At 38.4% G+C, this 18,310-nt stretch overlaps 1 protein-coding gene and 1 pseudogene across 1 annotated transcript; one reads left to right on the top strand and one right to left on the bottom strand.

Moving 5' to 3' along the window:
- Positions 1 to 2,353: 2,353 nt before the first annotated feature.
- On the top strand, positions 2,354 to 10,065 carry LOC141829146 (DNA polymerase delta small subunit-like; annotated as a pseudogene).
- Positions 10,066 to 11,434: 1,369 nt separating this feature from the next.
- On the bottom strand, positions 11,435 to 16,937 carry LOC141829145 (nibrin homolog). The gene is made up of 11 exons (XM_074716559.1): positions 16,826 to 16,937; positions 15,961 to 16,091; positions 15,465 to 15,511; positions 15,214 to 15,319; positions 15,056 to 15,142; positions 14,086 to 14,257; positions 12,420 to 12,907; positions 12,255 to 12,316; positions 12,078 to 12,180; positions 11,955 to 11,976; positions 11,435 to 11,714 (listed from the first exon to the last, which is right to left on the bottom strand). Exons 1-11 carry the CDS (start codon positions 16,935 to 16,937, stop codon positions 11,647 to 11,649), a joined length of 1,398 nt encoding a protein of 465 aa, XP_074572660.1. The 3' UTR covers positions 11,435 to 11,646.
- Between the last annotated feature and the right edge of the window lie 1,373 nt (positions 16,938 to 18,310).

Here is an 18,310-nt window from a genome sequence, read left to right as displayed (position 1 = left end):
ATTAATTAAGTTTAATCAAATTAAGGTTGAGGGTTAATCGGTTTAATTGAATAGGGAGATAATTGTGTTTTTGTTTAATTAATTAAGTTATCAATTGTGTAGTACAGTTTATTAGTTGATTTAATTACTGTAGTTAAGTAATTAATTTACGGATTTAATTATTAGTTGAATTGATTACCTAATTAATAGATGATTAAGATGTAATCAAAGAGGGATTTATTTAATTAGGTTAATTGAACTAAATGGGTTAGATTAACCTAAGGGTGGGGTTAGGTTATATTAGTTGAGTGGAATTAAAATATAGGATTTAATACTAAAAGTGCTACGGTACTTACTTGGTCAATACAAGCTTCCTTCAGTGCATGGATTATTCTGTCGTTATTCATCATATTGATACCTTGATTTTGTTGCTATTATTCAGTTGATGCTTGTTGATATCTGCTTTATATTGATACTTTCCTGTTGACCTTATGATGATCTGATGTTAATTTGCTGACACTTGTCATTCATGCTAGTACCTAGTTGATACCTTGTACCTTATTGTTGATATATGCTGGTTGATCGTAGGATTTCCTACCTATTGTTAGATAACTCATAACTGTTGAAATCCTGATTGACGATATCCTTTAGAGATCCCTGTTGAACATGCTAAATAATTTTAGCTATTACATATTAGGATGATCACCATCCATTCATATCATTGTGGTTGTTGTTGTTGGTGGATCTTACCTGCATCATGTTGTGGTGCCACATAGGTAAGAGGTTGCACCACAGTGGGGTGCGACCAGGACTGGCTACATAGCCCTCCTGCCACACTGCCCCTCCCCACTTCTCTATAGTGGTCAGTTGTTGGAGCTGGCAGTAGGTCATGTCTGGCCCCCAGTTCACTGAGCTCTGGGAGAGTGACTGGGACGACGAGTGCGGACAGTGACGGATATTTTGGTTGCTATGGTTGCTTCGGATTTTACATGCACCGTTGGTAGGTTGATAATATATATGTAGTTTACTTACTCATATGTTTTCCGATTGTTTTGGTTGCATTTGCATTTGTATGCATTCCATACATGATACATATAGACCCTTTTATCCATTGCATAGTATGATTTTGTTCATACATGACTTATCCTTGTGCATGATACCTGCTGATTATTCTGTACCTGTTGTATAGTAGGATTATGCCTATTCTATCATGTTGGATATATCATGACTATTACCATGATCCTTGCTGTTTCCTGTCATTTGTTGTTATTACCTTCTCAGTCTTTACCAGCTGATTCTTATGTTGTTCCTGCTATTGTACCTTACATGCACTTCTTTCTGTACCCACTGAGTATTTAATACTCACCACCCAGACCCTGGGGTTGTATTGATTTCTCCCCAGGTAACAGATAGGTACTTGGAGCTTGGAGATTCTGGCAGCTGGCTCTATCTCACATCAGCGGTTTTTGGTATATAGTAGTCGTTGGGTTATCATTTTATTATGGTGTTTCTTCGGTTATGAAGTCTATTTCTTGTGGGATTTATAGTATTGACTTAGAGTATGGTGTCGGATTTATTCTTATTATTGGAGGTTGTTTCGGATTTTGATATTGTCGCTTAGTATGTGTTCTTCTATTGCATATCTAGTATCTGTGCATGTGTGGTGGTAGTGTGGCCGTGTAGGCCTTATATAGTTGTGATGCATTGATGTGATGAGTTATAGGACGTGTAGTCCTTATTCCAGCCGCCTGTGGCTGAGTATATTTGCATGTATTCAGGGAATTTGTCGCGGTTACTGGGGAGATGCTGCCGAAATTTTTCGGACGGCCTTCCCGGGGCGTGACAATTTAGTGGTATCAGAGCAGGTTAGGTTTTGTCGGATTATTCCAATTTAGTGGTATCAGAGCCGGTTATTCCATGGTTTTACGAGAGAGTTGTCGGATTTTCGTTGCATTGTAGCCTATCTAATACCAATTTAGTAGTATCAAAGTGGCGCAGCGGAAGCGAGGTGGAGGTTCTGAGCCTAGATTCATTTCCTTTGGTTTTTCGTTGTATTCGTGGTTTGAGATTTATACAGGTTAGGTTTTTGCCGGATTTTTCGTTGCATTCGAGTCATTTTCCGGAGTCCGTCGGATTTGTTGTTGGATTTGTCGGTATTTCCGAGAGTCATTATAACATTCAGAGTTAGAGTTTAGGCTTAAGTTAGTGTTCGAGTTTGTTGTCTTGTTGGGTATGTCTAGTTGGTTACCTGACCCGAGTTGTGAGATGGACAGACAGCGACATGAATTCTCCAAGCAAGTTGTAAGTAAAATTTCTAGCACAGTTATTCCTTGTTCTAGAAATTTATTGTAGTTATATATTACCAGGTGTTATTATGGCCCCTGGAGATCGTGGGAGGGGTCGGTTGCGGAAACGACCTACTAGATATGTGGATACGGAGGACTCTGAGGAGGATGTGGTTCGTCAAGAGCCTACCCGTAACCCTCCAGTTGGACAGGATACTCGAGCTCCAGAGATACCAGTTGCTCGAGCTCCGGTGATACCAGTTATTACTCCGGTACCGACTCCAGTTAGTCAGACAGTGGATTTGAGCCGTATACCGATTCTGGCAAAGACGGTCAAGGATCGGTTGACACTATTCCATGGGGGATCTGACCCATGGCTCGCCCGCTCGTGGTTGAGGAGTCTATCAGACACATTTGTCTACCTCCCCTGCACGGAGGCAGAGCGAGTCGAGCTGGCGATATATCATTTACGAGATCAGGCCGTTACTTGGTGGGGGACTCAGCAGGCTATATTCGGGGACCGAGTTTCATCATGGACAGTATTCCGAGAGGCTTTCGAGAGACAGTATTTTTCAGAGGCATTCTGTCAGACGCAGCAGGAGGAGTTTATGAGTCTGAAGCAAGGAGATCGATCAGTGTCGGATTTCCATGCAGAGTTCTCCAGACTCGCGGAGTTCTGCCCTAGTATCGTAGCTCAGGATAAGGATCGACTGTTCCATTTTACGCGAGGTTTAGCTCCGTATATTCGTTCGAGGATGTCCAGCTGCCCCATCAGTACCTTCAGAGAGGCCCTGGAGCGAGCTCAGATCATTGAGTCTACTCAGCAGCAGCTTACGCGCGAGAAAGACACAGAAAAATCCAAGGGTCAGAATTCACAGAGATCTGGTCAGAAGAGGCCGGCTCAGAGTGCGGGTACACAGGATTCTTCTGGCCGACAGAAAGGCAAGAGACCTGCGGGATCTTCGAGTAGCAATCAGAGGAAGGATATTACAGAGGGGAAATGTTTTCGTTGCGGATCAGATGGTCATCGGGTTGCTGATTGCCCGTTTGAGCAGGCTGTTTGCTATAATTGCAAACAACCTGGTCACTTAATTGGGGACTGTCCCCGAAGAGCGCAGCATGTTATGTTAGTTTGATACATTTGGAGTTTATGTTTCATTTGTAGTTATGTTTGATACATTTGGATTTGGAGTTGTTTATGTTTGATACATTTGAACTTGGATTTGGAGTTGTTCATTTGTAGTTATGTTTAATACATTTGGAGTTTATGTGTAAGTAAAATGTATTTATGTCATGTGGATGTGTTTGGATGTCATGTGGATGTATTTATATGTTTGTGGATGTGTTTGTATGTTTGTATTATATTTTTATATGTGATTGGTGATATTGTATTGTAAACAGGTTTCATATTTCGGAGAAACAAATCGAAGCTGTGAAATTTTTTTTTAATTTGCGATGAAATTTGCGACGAATCTAGGTTTCGTCGCAAAAATATCGAAACTTTACTGTTGTATCGTAAAATCTGCGACGAATTGGAATTTTTCGTCGCCAATTTGGCGACGAAATCATGGATTCGTCGCCAATTGGCGACGAATTTAATTGATTCGTCGCCAAATTTGTGAAACCATAATCTCCGAGGCAAATTGGCGATGAAAAATCAATTTTCGTCGCCAATTTACGACGAAAATTGGTGTTTTATCGCAAATTAGCGACGAAAACTAGATATTCGTCGCCAACCGCCGGTTCAAGAATTCATTTCAGCCATTTTTCACCAGTGCCAGTCGACTGAAGTGGTCAGATCAGTCGACTGGCAAAGTGGTCGACTGATGGTCAGATCGACTGGCACTAAGTTTTCACACCTGTTACGCCTCATCAGTCGACTGGATTTAACTCCAGTCGAGTCATTTCTGGATTTCAGTCGACTGACCTTGAAGGCCAGTCGACTGACGGCAAACAGAAGGTTTAACGACTCGACTAGAGCTTCACGGCAGTCGAATCCACCTCCGAGTCAAATTGGCGACGAAAAATGATTTTTCGTCGCCAATTTGCGACGAAAAATGGTGTTTCGTCGCAAATTGGCGACGAAAACTTAGCGTCGCCAATTTGCGACGAACATTTTTTTCGTCGCCAATTGCGACGAAAAATGATTTTTCGTCGCTAATTGGCGACGAAAAATAATTTTTCGTCGCCAATTTAACCGTCGACATTTCCGTACGATTTCCCGAAAGTTAGCGACAAATTAATTTTTCGTCGCAAACTTTGCGACGAAAATTTTTTTTGTCGCCATCTTTTGGAACGAAAATACTATTTCGTTGCTAAATTTTGCGACGAATTTAAAATTCGTCGCTAATTTTGCGACGAATTTCAAAATTTTCGTCGCCAATAGTTGCGACAGGCTTTTGGCAACGAAAAACTTTTTGTCGCCAGATTCGTCGCAAAACCATTTAGCGACGAAATTTTTTTATTTTTTCGTCACCAATTTCGTCGCAAAATCATGTTTTTTTGTAGTTGTCTGTTTCCTATGATACAAGTAAACTAGGGAAAGAAAGAGTGTAGGAAAAAAAATTCATAGGAAAAGGATTAAGAATTTCCATGTCTTTAGGCAGATAAATGCCTTTTCTTAAGGAATCAGAAGGCAATCACCTATTACTATATATTAAGATGGAATGTACAGGAAATACATGGCCACCTCTTTGAAATTACTGTGTATTTTCGTTTAAACATTTCTCTTGTCTCAGTCTGAATTGATATGGTTAATCATTCTTAGTCATATGCTCATTTAGTTATTTGTGCTTCTTGAATCATTAGGTCAATCGCAATAAATCTTTCTTCTTTGGTTCCTTATTGTATTTCAAGATCTGAACTTCTATGAGAAAGTAAAATTTTGGTTCCTTAAGTAAATAGCTAAGATTGTTTTGGCTAGGACTTACTCTTTCTATCCCAATCCCCTTTTCTCCTGCAGTTAAAACAGTTTTGGGAATTGAAGAGGGAAAGAATGCATAATTGTTGGTACAATATACAAGCACATGAAACTGAAGCCTTCTATTCTTGATGAATATTCCAAGGAGGTACACCTAGGTTGACCATACCATGTTGAACCGTAATAAATGCTCGTCATTGCTAGGATCAAGCTTAATTTCGACCCTTAATTTTATATTTCAGAGATCTAAAGTTCCTCTTGTGAAACCTCACAATTTTCTGCACCCTGATGATCATCTTATTTTGGAAGACGAAAGTGGTAGGGTTACACTTACTGGTAGTTTGCTTGACCCTTCTGCTTTTGTAACAGGTACAAACTGCATTATGATAATTTATAAAATTTTGTTATATTGGTCCTTCATCAGTTTTCATATAGCCAAAAAGAGTTTCTTGTTCATACTGCACTAGTTTCTCTCTCTCAGGAATTGTTGTTGCACTACATGGGAAGGAAACTAGTAAAGGTGATTTTTTGATTCAAGATATTCTGGAAGCTGGGATACCTCCTCAAACTGAGCTGCCACTTAGTTCAAGTACTTTGCTACTTTACCTCAACATTATGAGTGTCTTTATACAACAGCTATCCATGTTAGTGTTCTTAATAGGAAAGCTGATGTACTTGTTGACCAGTGTAGATGATAAGTCAAACTAGGCTAAATTTGTAAAACAAAAATCAAATACCTTAGCTAGAAGCCTAGCAATGCTACTCATAGAGATAGCTGATCTGATGTTTAAGGGAAGTCTAGTTGGTGTACTTTAGTGCAATGAAATAATTGTTTGCACTAGCATTGCTTCATTATATTTTATGTTAATCTTTAATTTCCGTGACTGACATGACAGCATTATAGGCCAGCTACTTGAATAGAGAAAAAGAAAACTATCTCAAACTCATTTAGAAATGGCTTGCTTCAGTCTGACTATGTTGCTAATCTGTTCTGTTTCATATTCTTATACATAAGACCTTCATGTGTAAGGTGTTCAATATTCAATTCAAACCAAAAAATTGCATCTATCAAGAATTTGGCTATGTTTGGTTTTTGGACCAAATCAGTTTGGTTTTGTTCAGATTGATAGAAGTATAATAAATTTCAATTTGGTTTCAACTTGTTAATTGCAGACCAAACAAAAGTGAAAGATCATTTTTTTTCTTTTTACCTAATGAAAAACATATAATTGTCATACAGTTTTTTAAATAATTCAATATATGTAGAATTTATGTTGAAAATTTACAATATGTTAATGTAATATATCATATTATTTTTTAATAAAAAATTTGATCCATTAGGTTCAAACTGAATTTTGGTTTTGTTTCAATCCTGTTTATATGGTAATTTGGTAAGTTAAGTTTCTAAAAAAATGATGTAAAAGTTTTAGTTTCTGTCCAATTTGTTGAACTGAATGGATACTCCTATTCATGTGTTATGGTGTTTTTTTTGGTTGTGCAATGATATATCCATTTGCCTTTTATCTGCTTATCCAAATGTTACATGACCAACAAATAGGTTTATGTAAAATAATAATATATATATTTTCTCTATTCATTGTATTTGCAATAAGAACATGAACTATGTTTCACCATTGTAATTTGGAAGGTAAGGTTGTTAATCTCATTTTTATTGCAGGAGAAGACAAATATGTTGTTTTTGTATCAGGATTGAGTATCGGAAGCAGTGTATTTAATCCTCTCCAGTTCCAACTTCTCGTTGACCATATTACGGGTCATTTAGGTGATGAAAATGTATGTTCTGTCTTTCTCAGGGTCTTTGGAGGGAGACCAGTGTCTAAGTCCATTTATGTTTGCGCATACAACAGGAACAAAGCATTGCATCTCAAGTAGTTCGCCTTGTGGTTGCTGGAAATTCAGTGCAAATTCCACAAGGACTTCTTAGTGGTCATGTAATTCTCTAAGGTTTTTTCTACTGATTTATATACTTTAAGGATATGGTGCTTTGTTTGCTTCCAAGGCTCCTTTGTGCTGGTCCATGTAATTGTTTCATCAAAGTTTGAAGGATTATTACCTCTCTTTTGTATACATGTGGGACCAGACAATTGCTCCAAGAGATCAATCTGCTTTAATTGAACCAATAAAGGAGCTAGATATTTTGCTGAATCAGGTATGGAGTTTCAACTCCCTCAACTTAGACCTTTGGAAACACTTATGCGAGAAGAAACCTTGTAGTTTAGAATTTTCTTTTAAATTCATTTTTGTATCTCTTTTGTATATCATGCGCATGATATAGTGAACAGCAAACCTTTCCATTCACTTGCCTATTTTGGGTTTGCAGCTTGCTGCAGCTATGCCTGTTGATATAATGCCAGGACTCGATGATCCAGCAAACTATTCCTTACCACAGCAGGTCTGTCTACTTTCTTATTCTCTTGCTGATTAGTGACCACTAGACTTGCCTTCTGCATAAATTACCAGGATGTTTTTGTTCAACATGAATTATCTATTGATAGTGCTATTTTTGGATAATCAATTTTTTTATGCATTGATTTGTGCTCTTTTAAGCCAGCCTCTAAATAGATGCTTGTTTCCTGGAGCATCTGCTTATAACACATTTCTGTCACGCACAAATCCTCATCAGTTTGAGTTGGATGGTGTTCTGTAAGCATTTAACAAACTTGTAATCAGCTTTTTCTTGTGGAATTCAAGTTAATGGGCAATTGATTAATAGGTTTCTCGGAACATCTGGCCAGAATATAGATGATCTATTCAAATATTCGGAGGCCAAAAACAGGCTTGAATTTTTAGGGAGGACAATGCGATGGAGGCACCTTGTGCCCACAGCTCCAAACACTGTTGGTAATATTTACATTACTTCCAGCATATTTGTCCTTGTTAATCCTGAGAATGAACATCTAGTTCCTTTTCAAGATGAATAGTATGTGGTAACTTCATTGGTTAATCTACAATTGGCTTGTTTGTAACCTTTCTTGTTGTGTCCCCATATTTAGGATGTTATCCTTTCACCGATAGAGACCCTTTCCTCATCGAAAGTTGCCCACATGTATACTTTGTTGGTAATCAGGATAAATATGAAACTGCATTTATGCAAGGTAAGACTATTACTCTAATTTTGTTTTAAATGTGTCTGAGATTTATTTCACATTTTCATTTGTATGCAGGGCCTGAGAAGCAATTAGTGAGGCTTATTTGTATCCCAAAGTTTTGCCAGACCGGCATTGCTGTTGCGGTATGCTTTTTGTTAGTTAATAATTAGGATACCAATTTTGATCAGTTCCGCTATTCTGAGCGACACCCAGTGCGCGCCCCGTGAGCGCCTAGATCTCGGCCGTCCGCCCGCGATCGCGATAAACGTGAACCGTCCGATTGCACAGTGTTTCTCCTCGGACCTTCGCCGCTTCCCGCCGCCCGTTCATCGCCGTCCGACCACCGTCGGCCGCCGGACCGGACCCGTTGGAACCGCAACTCGCAGGCGGTCCGGCGGTCCGGCGGTGGCCGGATTCCGGCCGGATTGGGCCGGAATCCGGCCGGAATTCCGGCCGAAACAAGGCAACAGTGCCTGGCGCCACTGTCGGCCAGAATCCGGCCGACAGTGGCGCCAGGCACTGTTGCCTTGTTTCGGCCGGAATTCGATTCGGCCCAATCTGGCCGGAATTCGATGCCGGAATGTGCGCCGGCGAGTTGCGGTTCCAACGGGTCCGGTCCGGCAGTCGTCGGTGGTCGGACGGCGATGAACGGACGGCGGAAGCGGGTGGAGGTCGGCGGTCGGCGCGCACGGGCGCGTAGGAAACCGTCGCTCATAATAGCATTTCTGCAATTTTGATATAAAACTTGCAGGGCATCTAAATGAGAAATTAACTTGTATGCTGATGCCTATTATTGAATTTATAGAATAGTATGAAACATAACCACTGGCGAGTGACGTTTTAAGGAACCCATGAAATTTATTATGAAAGGATTGAAATGGATACCAAAGAGAGATGAAGGGGGTGAGTATGCTGCCATAACTGATAAAAGGGAACATTTCAAAATAGAAGACTCCGGCAGTCAATTTATTTTGTTCAAAATAAGAGGTATTTTTATTCCTAGCTCTCCAGATAGTCCCTGCCCATGAATAGCTGATCTCAAATCTCTATCACCTAGCCTATTCAAGATGTATAGGGCAAATTTTAGGAAATGAAAGGAAACAAGTTTCCATTCAGAGTCTGATTAGTTAGGTTTTATATGCATCTTGAAAAATTTTCAAAGCTGGCATTGCTTTCACATTAGCTTCCTTTGAGCTAGTGACATTCTGATTTCTAACCATCAGTTCTATGCGATGAAAATTTGTTGACTCAATTACTAGAAATCTGTAATCTCTTTTAAGGCCTCCCAGCTATCAAACCTTTTTGTAACAATAATGAAGTGCTGAGTTTGGATTGCATTCGTAAGTTCAGTTGACAATAGTACTCTTCTATTCTTGCATATGTGCCCGTCAATCATGCATCAAATCGGCTAGGACTTTTGTCTTTGCAATTTTGCCCTAGAGATAATGTTGAAGATAGGATCCAAGTATTAACAAGATAGCCGAGAAATGCCAACATGTGACTAATTGCCTAACCTGGTTCACTAGAAACTTACTCTTAGCTATCAATCAACCACATGTTCCTTCAATATTTATGCACATACATCTTCTAGTAGTTCATCAAAATCTGCTGCTACACTTTTAACTCATCTATTGCTCACCCTTTGATCACTTTTCCATACAGCTTAATCTGAGGAATCTACAATGCCACACCCTTTCTTTCTCAACTAGCTCGGATGTGTAACCAGGCGTTTCAAGTCTTCAAATTGCTGATAAGTTAATTTGACTTTTGACACCAGAAACTGATGATGGTATGAAGCTGTTTTCTTTCTTGCCATACCATGATACCAGTTTCTAATCTGAGAATTTTGAAGTTTTTAATCCTCTGTGACTGTATGGTTGGACGAGGAAATCATTAGTGGTTCAGTTTCGTAGCTTCGCCCAAAGAGAGTTTTCCTCGGGGAAATTATGTAGATTGGTTTTGAATAACTAGTCTAATTCACGCTGACAAACACTTTATGCTCAATCATTCCATTTAATGCTTCTAGCTATTTGACTTACTACCAACTCTAAGTTAAAACAAGATGCATCTAGATATATTACTGATACGAGCTCCTGCAAAATGTTGCCATCCAAAAGTTTGGTCTGTTTCTCTTTGGAGGCAACCGATGGAGGACACAGAGGGCAAGCCTTTTGCTCTTCAACTCATATTAATTTGTGTGGGTGGTTTTGTTTAATTGATTTGTTTTGTCTATTTTAAATGGGTTATATTTAAATTTATCAATTTATTTTAAGACGAATCTTGTACATATAAGCGGATTGACCCGTTTAGGTTCTTGATTTGTGTAGGTTGGTTTGTGAGTTGAATTTTTTAATTTTAAATTAAAATAAAAAATTTAATGAAGGAGTAGATTTGATTTATTTAAATTGTAATTTAAATTTAAAAAATTGTTTTATTTTTAATATTTTTATATTTTTTATAGGTTTGTAGATTGATTTTGTTTAATTTATAATCTCTTGAGTTAGTTTGTCATATTTTATTTTATAATATGATGAATTTTTAATGAGTTGATTTATTTTATAAATTACAAAATTAATTTAATTTCTATTTTTCTACTCAAATTATTCTGCTTTTCAAAATATAGCTTAAGTTTTTTAGTTCGATTTATTTTTTATTTTCAACAATAGATATACATAAAAAAATGATAATCCCAGTAGCTACATTTTTGGGGGTGATCGGTTCAGTCCCACGAAAATTTTCCACCGACCATCAGGATAAATCGAGAAGCGTATACGGTAGCCAATTCAGATGCCTAGCATCCTTTTGATTGTGTTCCCATTTAGAAGAAAATTTCTACAATTACGTCGTAGCTAGGGATCGAAACCGTGGGCCCCTGAGTTACAATCCAGATGTCCTACCGTTGCACCATTGCTCCGGGGGCAACAATAGATATACATAGAATGATCAATTCGGTTGTTATTACACCTTGATGGCGCTTCACTTCAGGCAGGGTTCGATTGTTTGTTTTCGATGCAAAATTTTCCTTTGCCCCTGCCCTGTAATTTTTGGAAATTATATTTTACAAAAATAAGATTAACCGGTAAAGCATTTCGAAATATACTGGGCAAAAAAATTTTAACCTATTCAAACTATATACTGAATGATTCTTGCAACTTGAAACAACTGTTTCCCCATGTTTAACTAGATTTGTAACATAGATCCTCAAAGACATGCTTGCCTCAAATATATTCAGCAGTTTCAGAAGTAAAATGTGTCAACATCTACGCATTGCAAATAGCATCTGAAAAACCTGCACAGTCGACAAATGCCTGAATCTGAATGCGGCTTCAGTATCATCAGGACAGGACACTGTCTATAATAAACCAACAACTCGGCAGATGACAATAAGCGCAAGGTGCCACACTTTCAGTACCACAAAATCTGATAACAATGAACAAGAACACATCTTGGTATCAGCATCAGTAGCAGTGGAAAATCAAACCAACCAAAATAATGATGATACCATCTTTTTCTTTAAGAAATGTCATTAGGAATAATTCGACAAGAAATAGAAGTTAAAATAAGATACACCATGACAAACTGATGCATGCTGCTGGATACCCAAGAACAAGGGAATCCAAACTTGTCATTTCTGAGTAAAAAGAGAATAAATAGAAGTACCAGCCGCAGCACGCTTCCTCCCCTGTACCAAAATAATATAGAAGATAATATTAGAAACTAATAGAGCTCAAGCACTACATACGAGTTTCAGATGCCAAAATTTCATGTATACTTTGTTCATACCTTGTCATTGTTGAACAAATCCTCAGCAATTGCTTCAAGTTGCTTGCGTTTCTTCTCTTCCTTGATGTATTCTGATGTCAGATTATCTGTGCAATCATACTCTCTGAAAAAATAATCAACTTTAGAATAAAAGGAAAGAAGTTTCACCAGGATGTAGAGACAAAAACTTATACATACTTGTATGGATCTTTTGAAAAGGGAACAAGATCCTTGAAGCTGTTGCCAGATACAATCTCTTTCTATATGATCAGTAGAAAAGTATCATTGAGCCAAAGTGCAACTACATGCAATTTTGAATTGTAGGAAAGTAACACAACTATAACCAAACTCAAAAGAAACTACCTTTCTGAAACATTTGAAGTTTACACATCCTCTGGCAGTGGATCTTAAAGGAATTTTCATGCTACTGTTTTGTATGATCAGATCTTGGCTATATATGATATCTGAATTTTCATGTCTGTCAACAGATTCATCATTTTTCACCAATTTTTCTATGACACCATCTTTAGACCTTGAATCTGAAACATTTTTAGAGGGAATGGTGGAGATACTATCACTTTCTTTGTTATCATGAGTTGTAGCAACTTTTCCACCCTCAGATCTTTGTGCAATTAAATTTTCACAGTCCTCATTGATGTTATCTCTGTTTCTGAAACTTGTAGGAACCTTTTGAGAATCAGATCTATGCTCTGGCGAATCTCCGCTTTTCTGACTGATGGCAACTTGAGGTTTCGATGGGGCATGAGCGTGTTCAGATGCAGCAGTATCCATTTCAGTATCTGAAGCTGCTACCACAGTCTCGTCGGTCGAATGCGACGATGAAACAACATCTGCAGGAAATATATCAAAGTGAGTGAAATGATTATCACTGGGTTGAAATATGCCATTTGAGTATCATCATAGATAAGGATATTGAAATCGTATGTATCCATACATGGAAGTGCTTCTTGTGTACCTGAGACCAGAATTCTTAGTTTAGTTATTGTAATATGCATGCTGAAGTTCAATTAACTAGGGATAGGAACAATAATTTCTTTTTCTCAAATGCTTTTACAGCTGCTGCTGCTAATCACCTTTTTTTTTCCTCTTCATATATATGCCATTATAAGCTGAAGATAATTCCATGTAAATTAGGCTTAATATTGAGTCTTAACAAGTTAATATGTTAATTATCTCATTTAAACAGACTTGACATTTTGGTATCGAAATGGACATATACCAGGTAGGATGAAGCGCTAAAGGGTTGATAGTGATGAGGGAGCCAATATTGGGCTCGCATGTCGATCGTTATGAGTGATTCTAAAGTTCAAATTGTGCAACTTTCATTGGGAACACCAAGCCTTAAGTGGCGGAGGTTGTGACAACCAAATTTAGCTAAATATAGAGAGTTATGAGCAAGTCTTTTAAGTTTAGATGAATAAGCTATTATCAACTTGAGATTAGACATTCTAGGGTCCAAGCCTAACAAGTTAATCAGTGAATCTTCTCGTTTGGGCAGGTTATAACACAACACAAAAATGGTGTACCTGCTAATCTATTGGAGGAAACAACATCAACATCCCCTAATTTATTCCAAGAAGCTTGACCAACCAAAAATAGGCATTTTTTTTCATATGAACATAAACTGCTTCAAGCCATAAAAATAATCAATCAAATAAGATGATGTCAGTAGATTTCCATTGGTTCACTGTTAAGTAGCCACAAATACCATCCATACAAGTGACTGAAAATAGGAGAGTTCAGGTAGAGGAAATATGCCAGCTTTCAGTCAGGCTCAGAGAAATAGGAATGTAATCATGACTGATTCCAGATAGTGCCCAAAATTCTCAATCAGTCGGCATTCCTAAATTATATTAGCATGCCCTAGCACAAAATAACTTGAATCGTAATCCTCTTGTAGTATTTCAACATTAGATTAGCATATGACTTGCATAATATAAAGAAGTAAAATGATTGTTTGAAATAGATATCTTTCAAGGAATTAAATGTGTTGCACGTGGATACTCACAGGGAGGTTGCTCAAAGATGGAGGTGTCCAGCTGTCCGGATAGAATAGCAGCAACTAGCTTTACATCGACAACCCTGGCCAAAGAAGACAACTCACGCGGGGGATTGAATTCATCAGCAGAGGTAATAGGAACAACAAGAATAAACTGGTTATTCTTCCCATCTGCAGAAGTCTACAAACATTCTCCTAAATCAGAAATTCATATTACAAGAATGTAATTTACCAGCTCTTTATTGATAACAAGTTTGAAACGAATTGAAGGGCAGGAAAGAAAATTTGAAATAAAGGGACAACGTTTTTACAATTTAGCCTATCCACACTATTTTCTCTTTGAGAAAAAAAAAACACAAGAAAAGCAAACCACAAAAGGGAACAATTACTCTAGTGACCTATGGAACTTTCAATTTTCTAAATCAATTGGATGCAGCAAAAGATGCTTGAAAGGCTTGTTTTACAATACAACCACAAATATAGAAAATAAAAGGGTTTACATGCACAAAATCATGTCCGATACAGTTATATCATATGACCTTATTCAAGAAGCAAAAAAAAAAAACAGATAGAAGTTTACAGAAATGAAGGGATTTACAATTTTTTTTTCTCTCATCATCAAGCTATACCAATATAAGGACACAAACACTGCTTATCAAAATGGAACAAAAGAAGAAAAAACTCCAAAAAAGGGAAAAATTGATGATAAGATGTTAGCCATAGAAGTTTAAGGAAACAAAAACAATTAGAATTTTTAATTTCATCATCAGCATCAACCTGTGCTTTTCTAAAGAACACAATTACTGCTCATCAAATGGAGCAACTAAAGAAAAAACTCAAACCAAAAATAAGTGATACGAGACATTATAATATAAGAAAAAATTGTAACAATTATAAAGAACAACAGTAGGTTCTTTTAAAAGCCACGGTCATTGAAACTAAAGATAGATATAGTAATAACATAACCACACTGACATACCTGACTATTTGAAGAAAATTCATCAGTATTGAGGCATCTAGCTCCAACTAGTTTTAATAAAGATTGTAACATATCCCCAAATTTATACTGTAAAAAGAAATCCAAGGATTAGCATTAGAGTATCTTGAATCTTGGGACACAAGGAGAAACAAGACCACCTTATATGATCCAAGGACAAAAGAATAGCCTTCAAGTACTTTATCCCGTTGTTTGGGCTCCACAACTTTTACCAATGTCCCATCTAAAGACAAATCTGGGGCATACCTAGAAAACAAGGCACAAAAAGATGCAATCTCAGCAGCATTCAAGATGCAAGATTTCCTATGTTCATTGAGTTTTCCAGCAGTGCCAAGAACTTGAAATTCTCTAGTATGGGACAATTATGCATGATATTAGCATAGGAACTTACATAGTGCAACTAGGAATTTCTGTGCATATACTCCTCTCAGCAAACACCTGAAAATTCACGTACAAACATTAGATTAAGAGATAATCACAATCACATAAAACCAAGGTCATACAGTGTTACAGCAGTACTGATTCTGATAAATAGTCAAATTTCTGCATACCGGATAAATGAACCAAACTACTTGAACCAATAATGATAGTTGAACTGATAATGATCCTTTGATGAAAACGACACTCTAACACCTAAACTGAGGCAACATTCAAATACCTCTACTAATCACGTGTAACAATTTTATAAGCAACTATCTTGAATTTACATCCACACCCATGTCGAGTATCTACCCAAGTCCAAGTGACCTAATTCATTTCTATCGATTCCTAATACAAATGGTTGACAAATGAAAACTTCAAAATACAAACTAGAGGGAAGATGTAAGATGCAGTAACATGTCAAAGGTATAGGAACAATACCATAATCAAGAGAAAGCACTAAATACCTTAAGCCAGTCACTGAGAACAATAGGATTCCTTGCCAAAACAGCTTGAATAAGCTCAGGTGTCACTGGAGAAGATTTTTCAACAACGACATGTGTGCACTCAGAACTCCAGCTATTGGTAGCATATGCGCCTTAAAGTAAAACTTCAATTATTAGTGTCAGCAATTAATAAAGTGAATATCTTCATTGACCCCACATGAGAACAAAGTGACAAACAATTCAAAGTAAGGAGAAGCGACTATATTACAGTGTAATAGCCATTACTCAAAGTGGATAAAAAATTATGATGTAAATAAAAAGTGAGAAAAGTTAATGATGGCCTTGGTATGGCGAATCCTCGTGTTGATCAGTATAAGATTATTAAGTTGACAAATTAGTCTTTTTGTAGCCTCAGTATGGTGTGAGACTTCATGTCCAGCAAACATCCACCAGAATTAGAGCAATCAGTATTAGCAAAGGCAGTCACTTTGCAGTACCACTTGAAAATACATAGAACTATATAATCTAACTCATTGTGCGGTACACACTTGTAGTTTAAATCAATACACAAGAGGATGGTACAGATACAAAAGAAACATGCCTAAGAACATTATTTCAGGTATAACTTAACATGCTTAATACCAGAATAGCCTATCCATGAGTTATGTTTTTTTTCCTTTATATAAATGATTGAACAATATAAATTGGAGAAATTAAGAAACTTTATATAAATGATTAAGCATGCTTAAAATTTCATTATTCAAGCATAGTTTTTTCCTACCAAATACCACCTCATTGTTCACTCATTAGCGTCTGAAAAATCAGGCTCTAGTTCTTTAACTTTCATACTCTTGTTGGCGGTTGTTGCCCACACACCAAAAGCAACCTTTGGAAAGAGACAACCATTGGGCACCAAAGGTTGCCTTTGGAAACAAACAGCCACGGTTTGTTTCTCTATAAAAGGCAGTGAGGTCTCCTTCTTTTCCACCAATGTGCATGCCAACGAAGAGAGTTTTCTCTCTTGGAAAGAAACTGCGCAAGACTCTCCCTTTTCTCTCTCTCTAATACACGAGTACGAGACTTCTCTCACGGAATATCACCACCGGATCTCGAGGGCGTTTGGAGCGAGAAACTACAAAGAAGACTCTTGTAGATTTCTTCCCGATCCTACGAGATTCCGCAACGCACAAGGTAATCACCTCAATCTAGATCGAACATTGGTATCAAAGCATTCGCATTCCTCTCTCCATGATGTCATCGGATGATCTCCATGCACAAGAGCTTGCTGCAATGGAAGAAGATGATTTTGAACCGATGGAGATCTCCACCGATGGCGATGGGGATAGCGTGGTTGGCAGCGGCCCGACACCCACGCAGGAGTCTATGGCGCCAATTAGATATCGGCGACTGATGACTGCAAGGGATTATGTTGCAGCACTGCGCGCTTCTCCCTCGACTCGCTCGGTCGACGTTCACGTGCATGGCGGAGGCGCTTCACGCGAACTAGACGAAGACACTGCTCGTGAGCGCACTGCAGGCGCTGCTCGCGAACCTGCGAGGGACGCAGCTCACGTCCATGTGGACGGGCGCGCCGTCCATGGCCATGCAGGCCGCTCACGCGGCCATGCAGGTCTGGCGGCCCGCAGCAACGCACACGACGACGTGCGGACCGTGGCCTCCCGCGAGGTCGCACAGTCCGCGGTCACGCGGGCTGGCAGGCCGCGGACGCTCGTCGCCACGCGGGCTCGGCGAACCAGCGTGATGGCCAGGTGGCCCAGCACAGAGGCCACGCAGACCGTGGCCACGTCCTCGGCAATGGCCCTACACGCCTCACACATAGGCGCGGAAACGTTCATGGCCCAGTCCGCTCTAATGTGATTTTGCCAAGCGGACCTCGTGGTCGAGCTCGACTTAGTCGCATTATTGGACATGGACATGGACCAGCTGACCCGGGCCACCAAAATGAAAATTTGATGACGAGTCCGGCATCACATACGACATGTTCCCTGGCACCGTGCTATGACTCCTACACGCCTCCAGACGATTGTTTTAGCTATTATGATGTTATCGCAATTTTAGACATGATTTTATTAGTACTTCGGATCATTGTTAGCTTCATGATTATGAAATTGTCTTATTTAAGTCCATGCAATAAATTATATTAGTTTGATCTTATAATAAAAAATTTTCATGCACTTTATATTCAAGCAATCTATGTATGATCCGATGATTTAAAATCATATGTTGAACCCTTTATTAAAGGAAAGTTTTTAAACATGCATGATTAATTATTGTTTGAAACATGCATGATTAATTGTTATTTGAACATGATTAGCTGTTGTTAATTCTTTATTTGAATATTCATGTTCAG

Source organism: Curcuma longa, chromosome 5 (genome assembly GCF_044706935.1).
Source record: "Curcuma longa cultivar G26 ecotype Majalengka, Jawa Barat chromosome 5, ITB_CL_G26_1.1, whole genome shotgun sequence".
Lineage (NCBI taxonomy): Eukaryota > Viridiplantae > Streptophyta > Magnoliopsida > Zingiberales > Zingiberaceae > Curcuma > Curcuma longa.
Note: the sequence above shows the minus strand (reverse complement) of the source record. Positions and strands in the feature narration are given on the sequence as shown.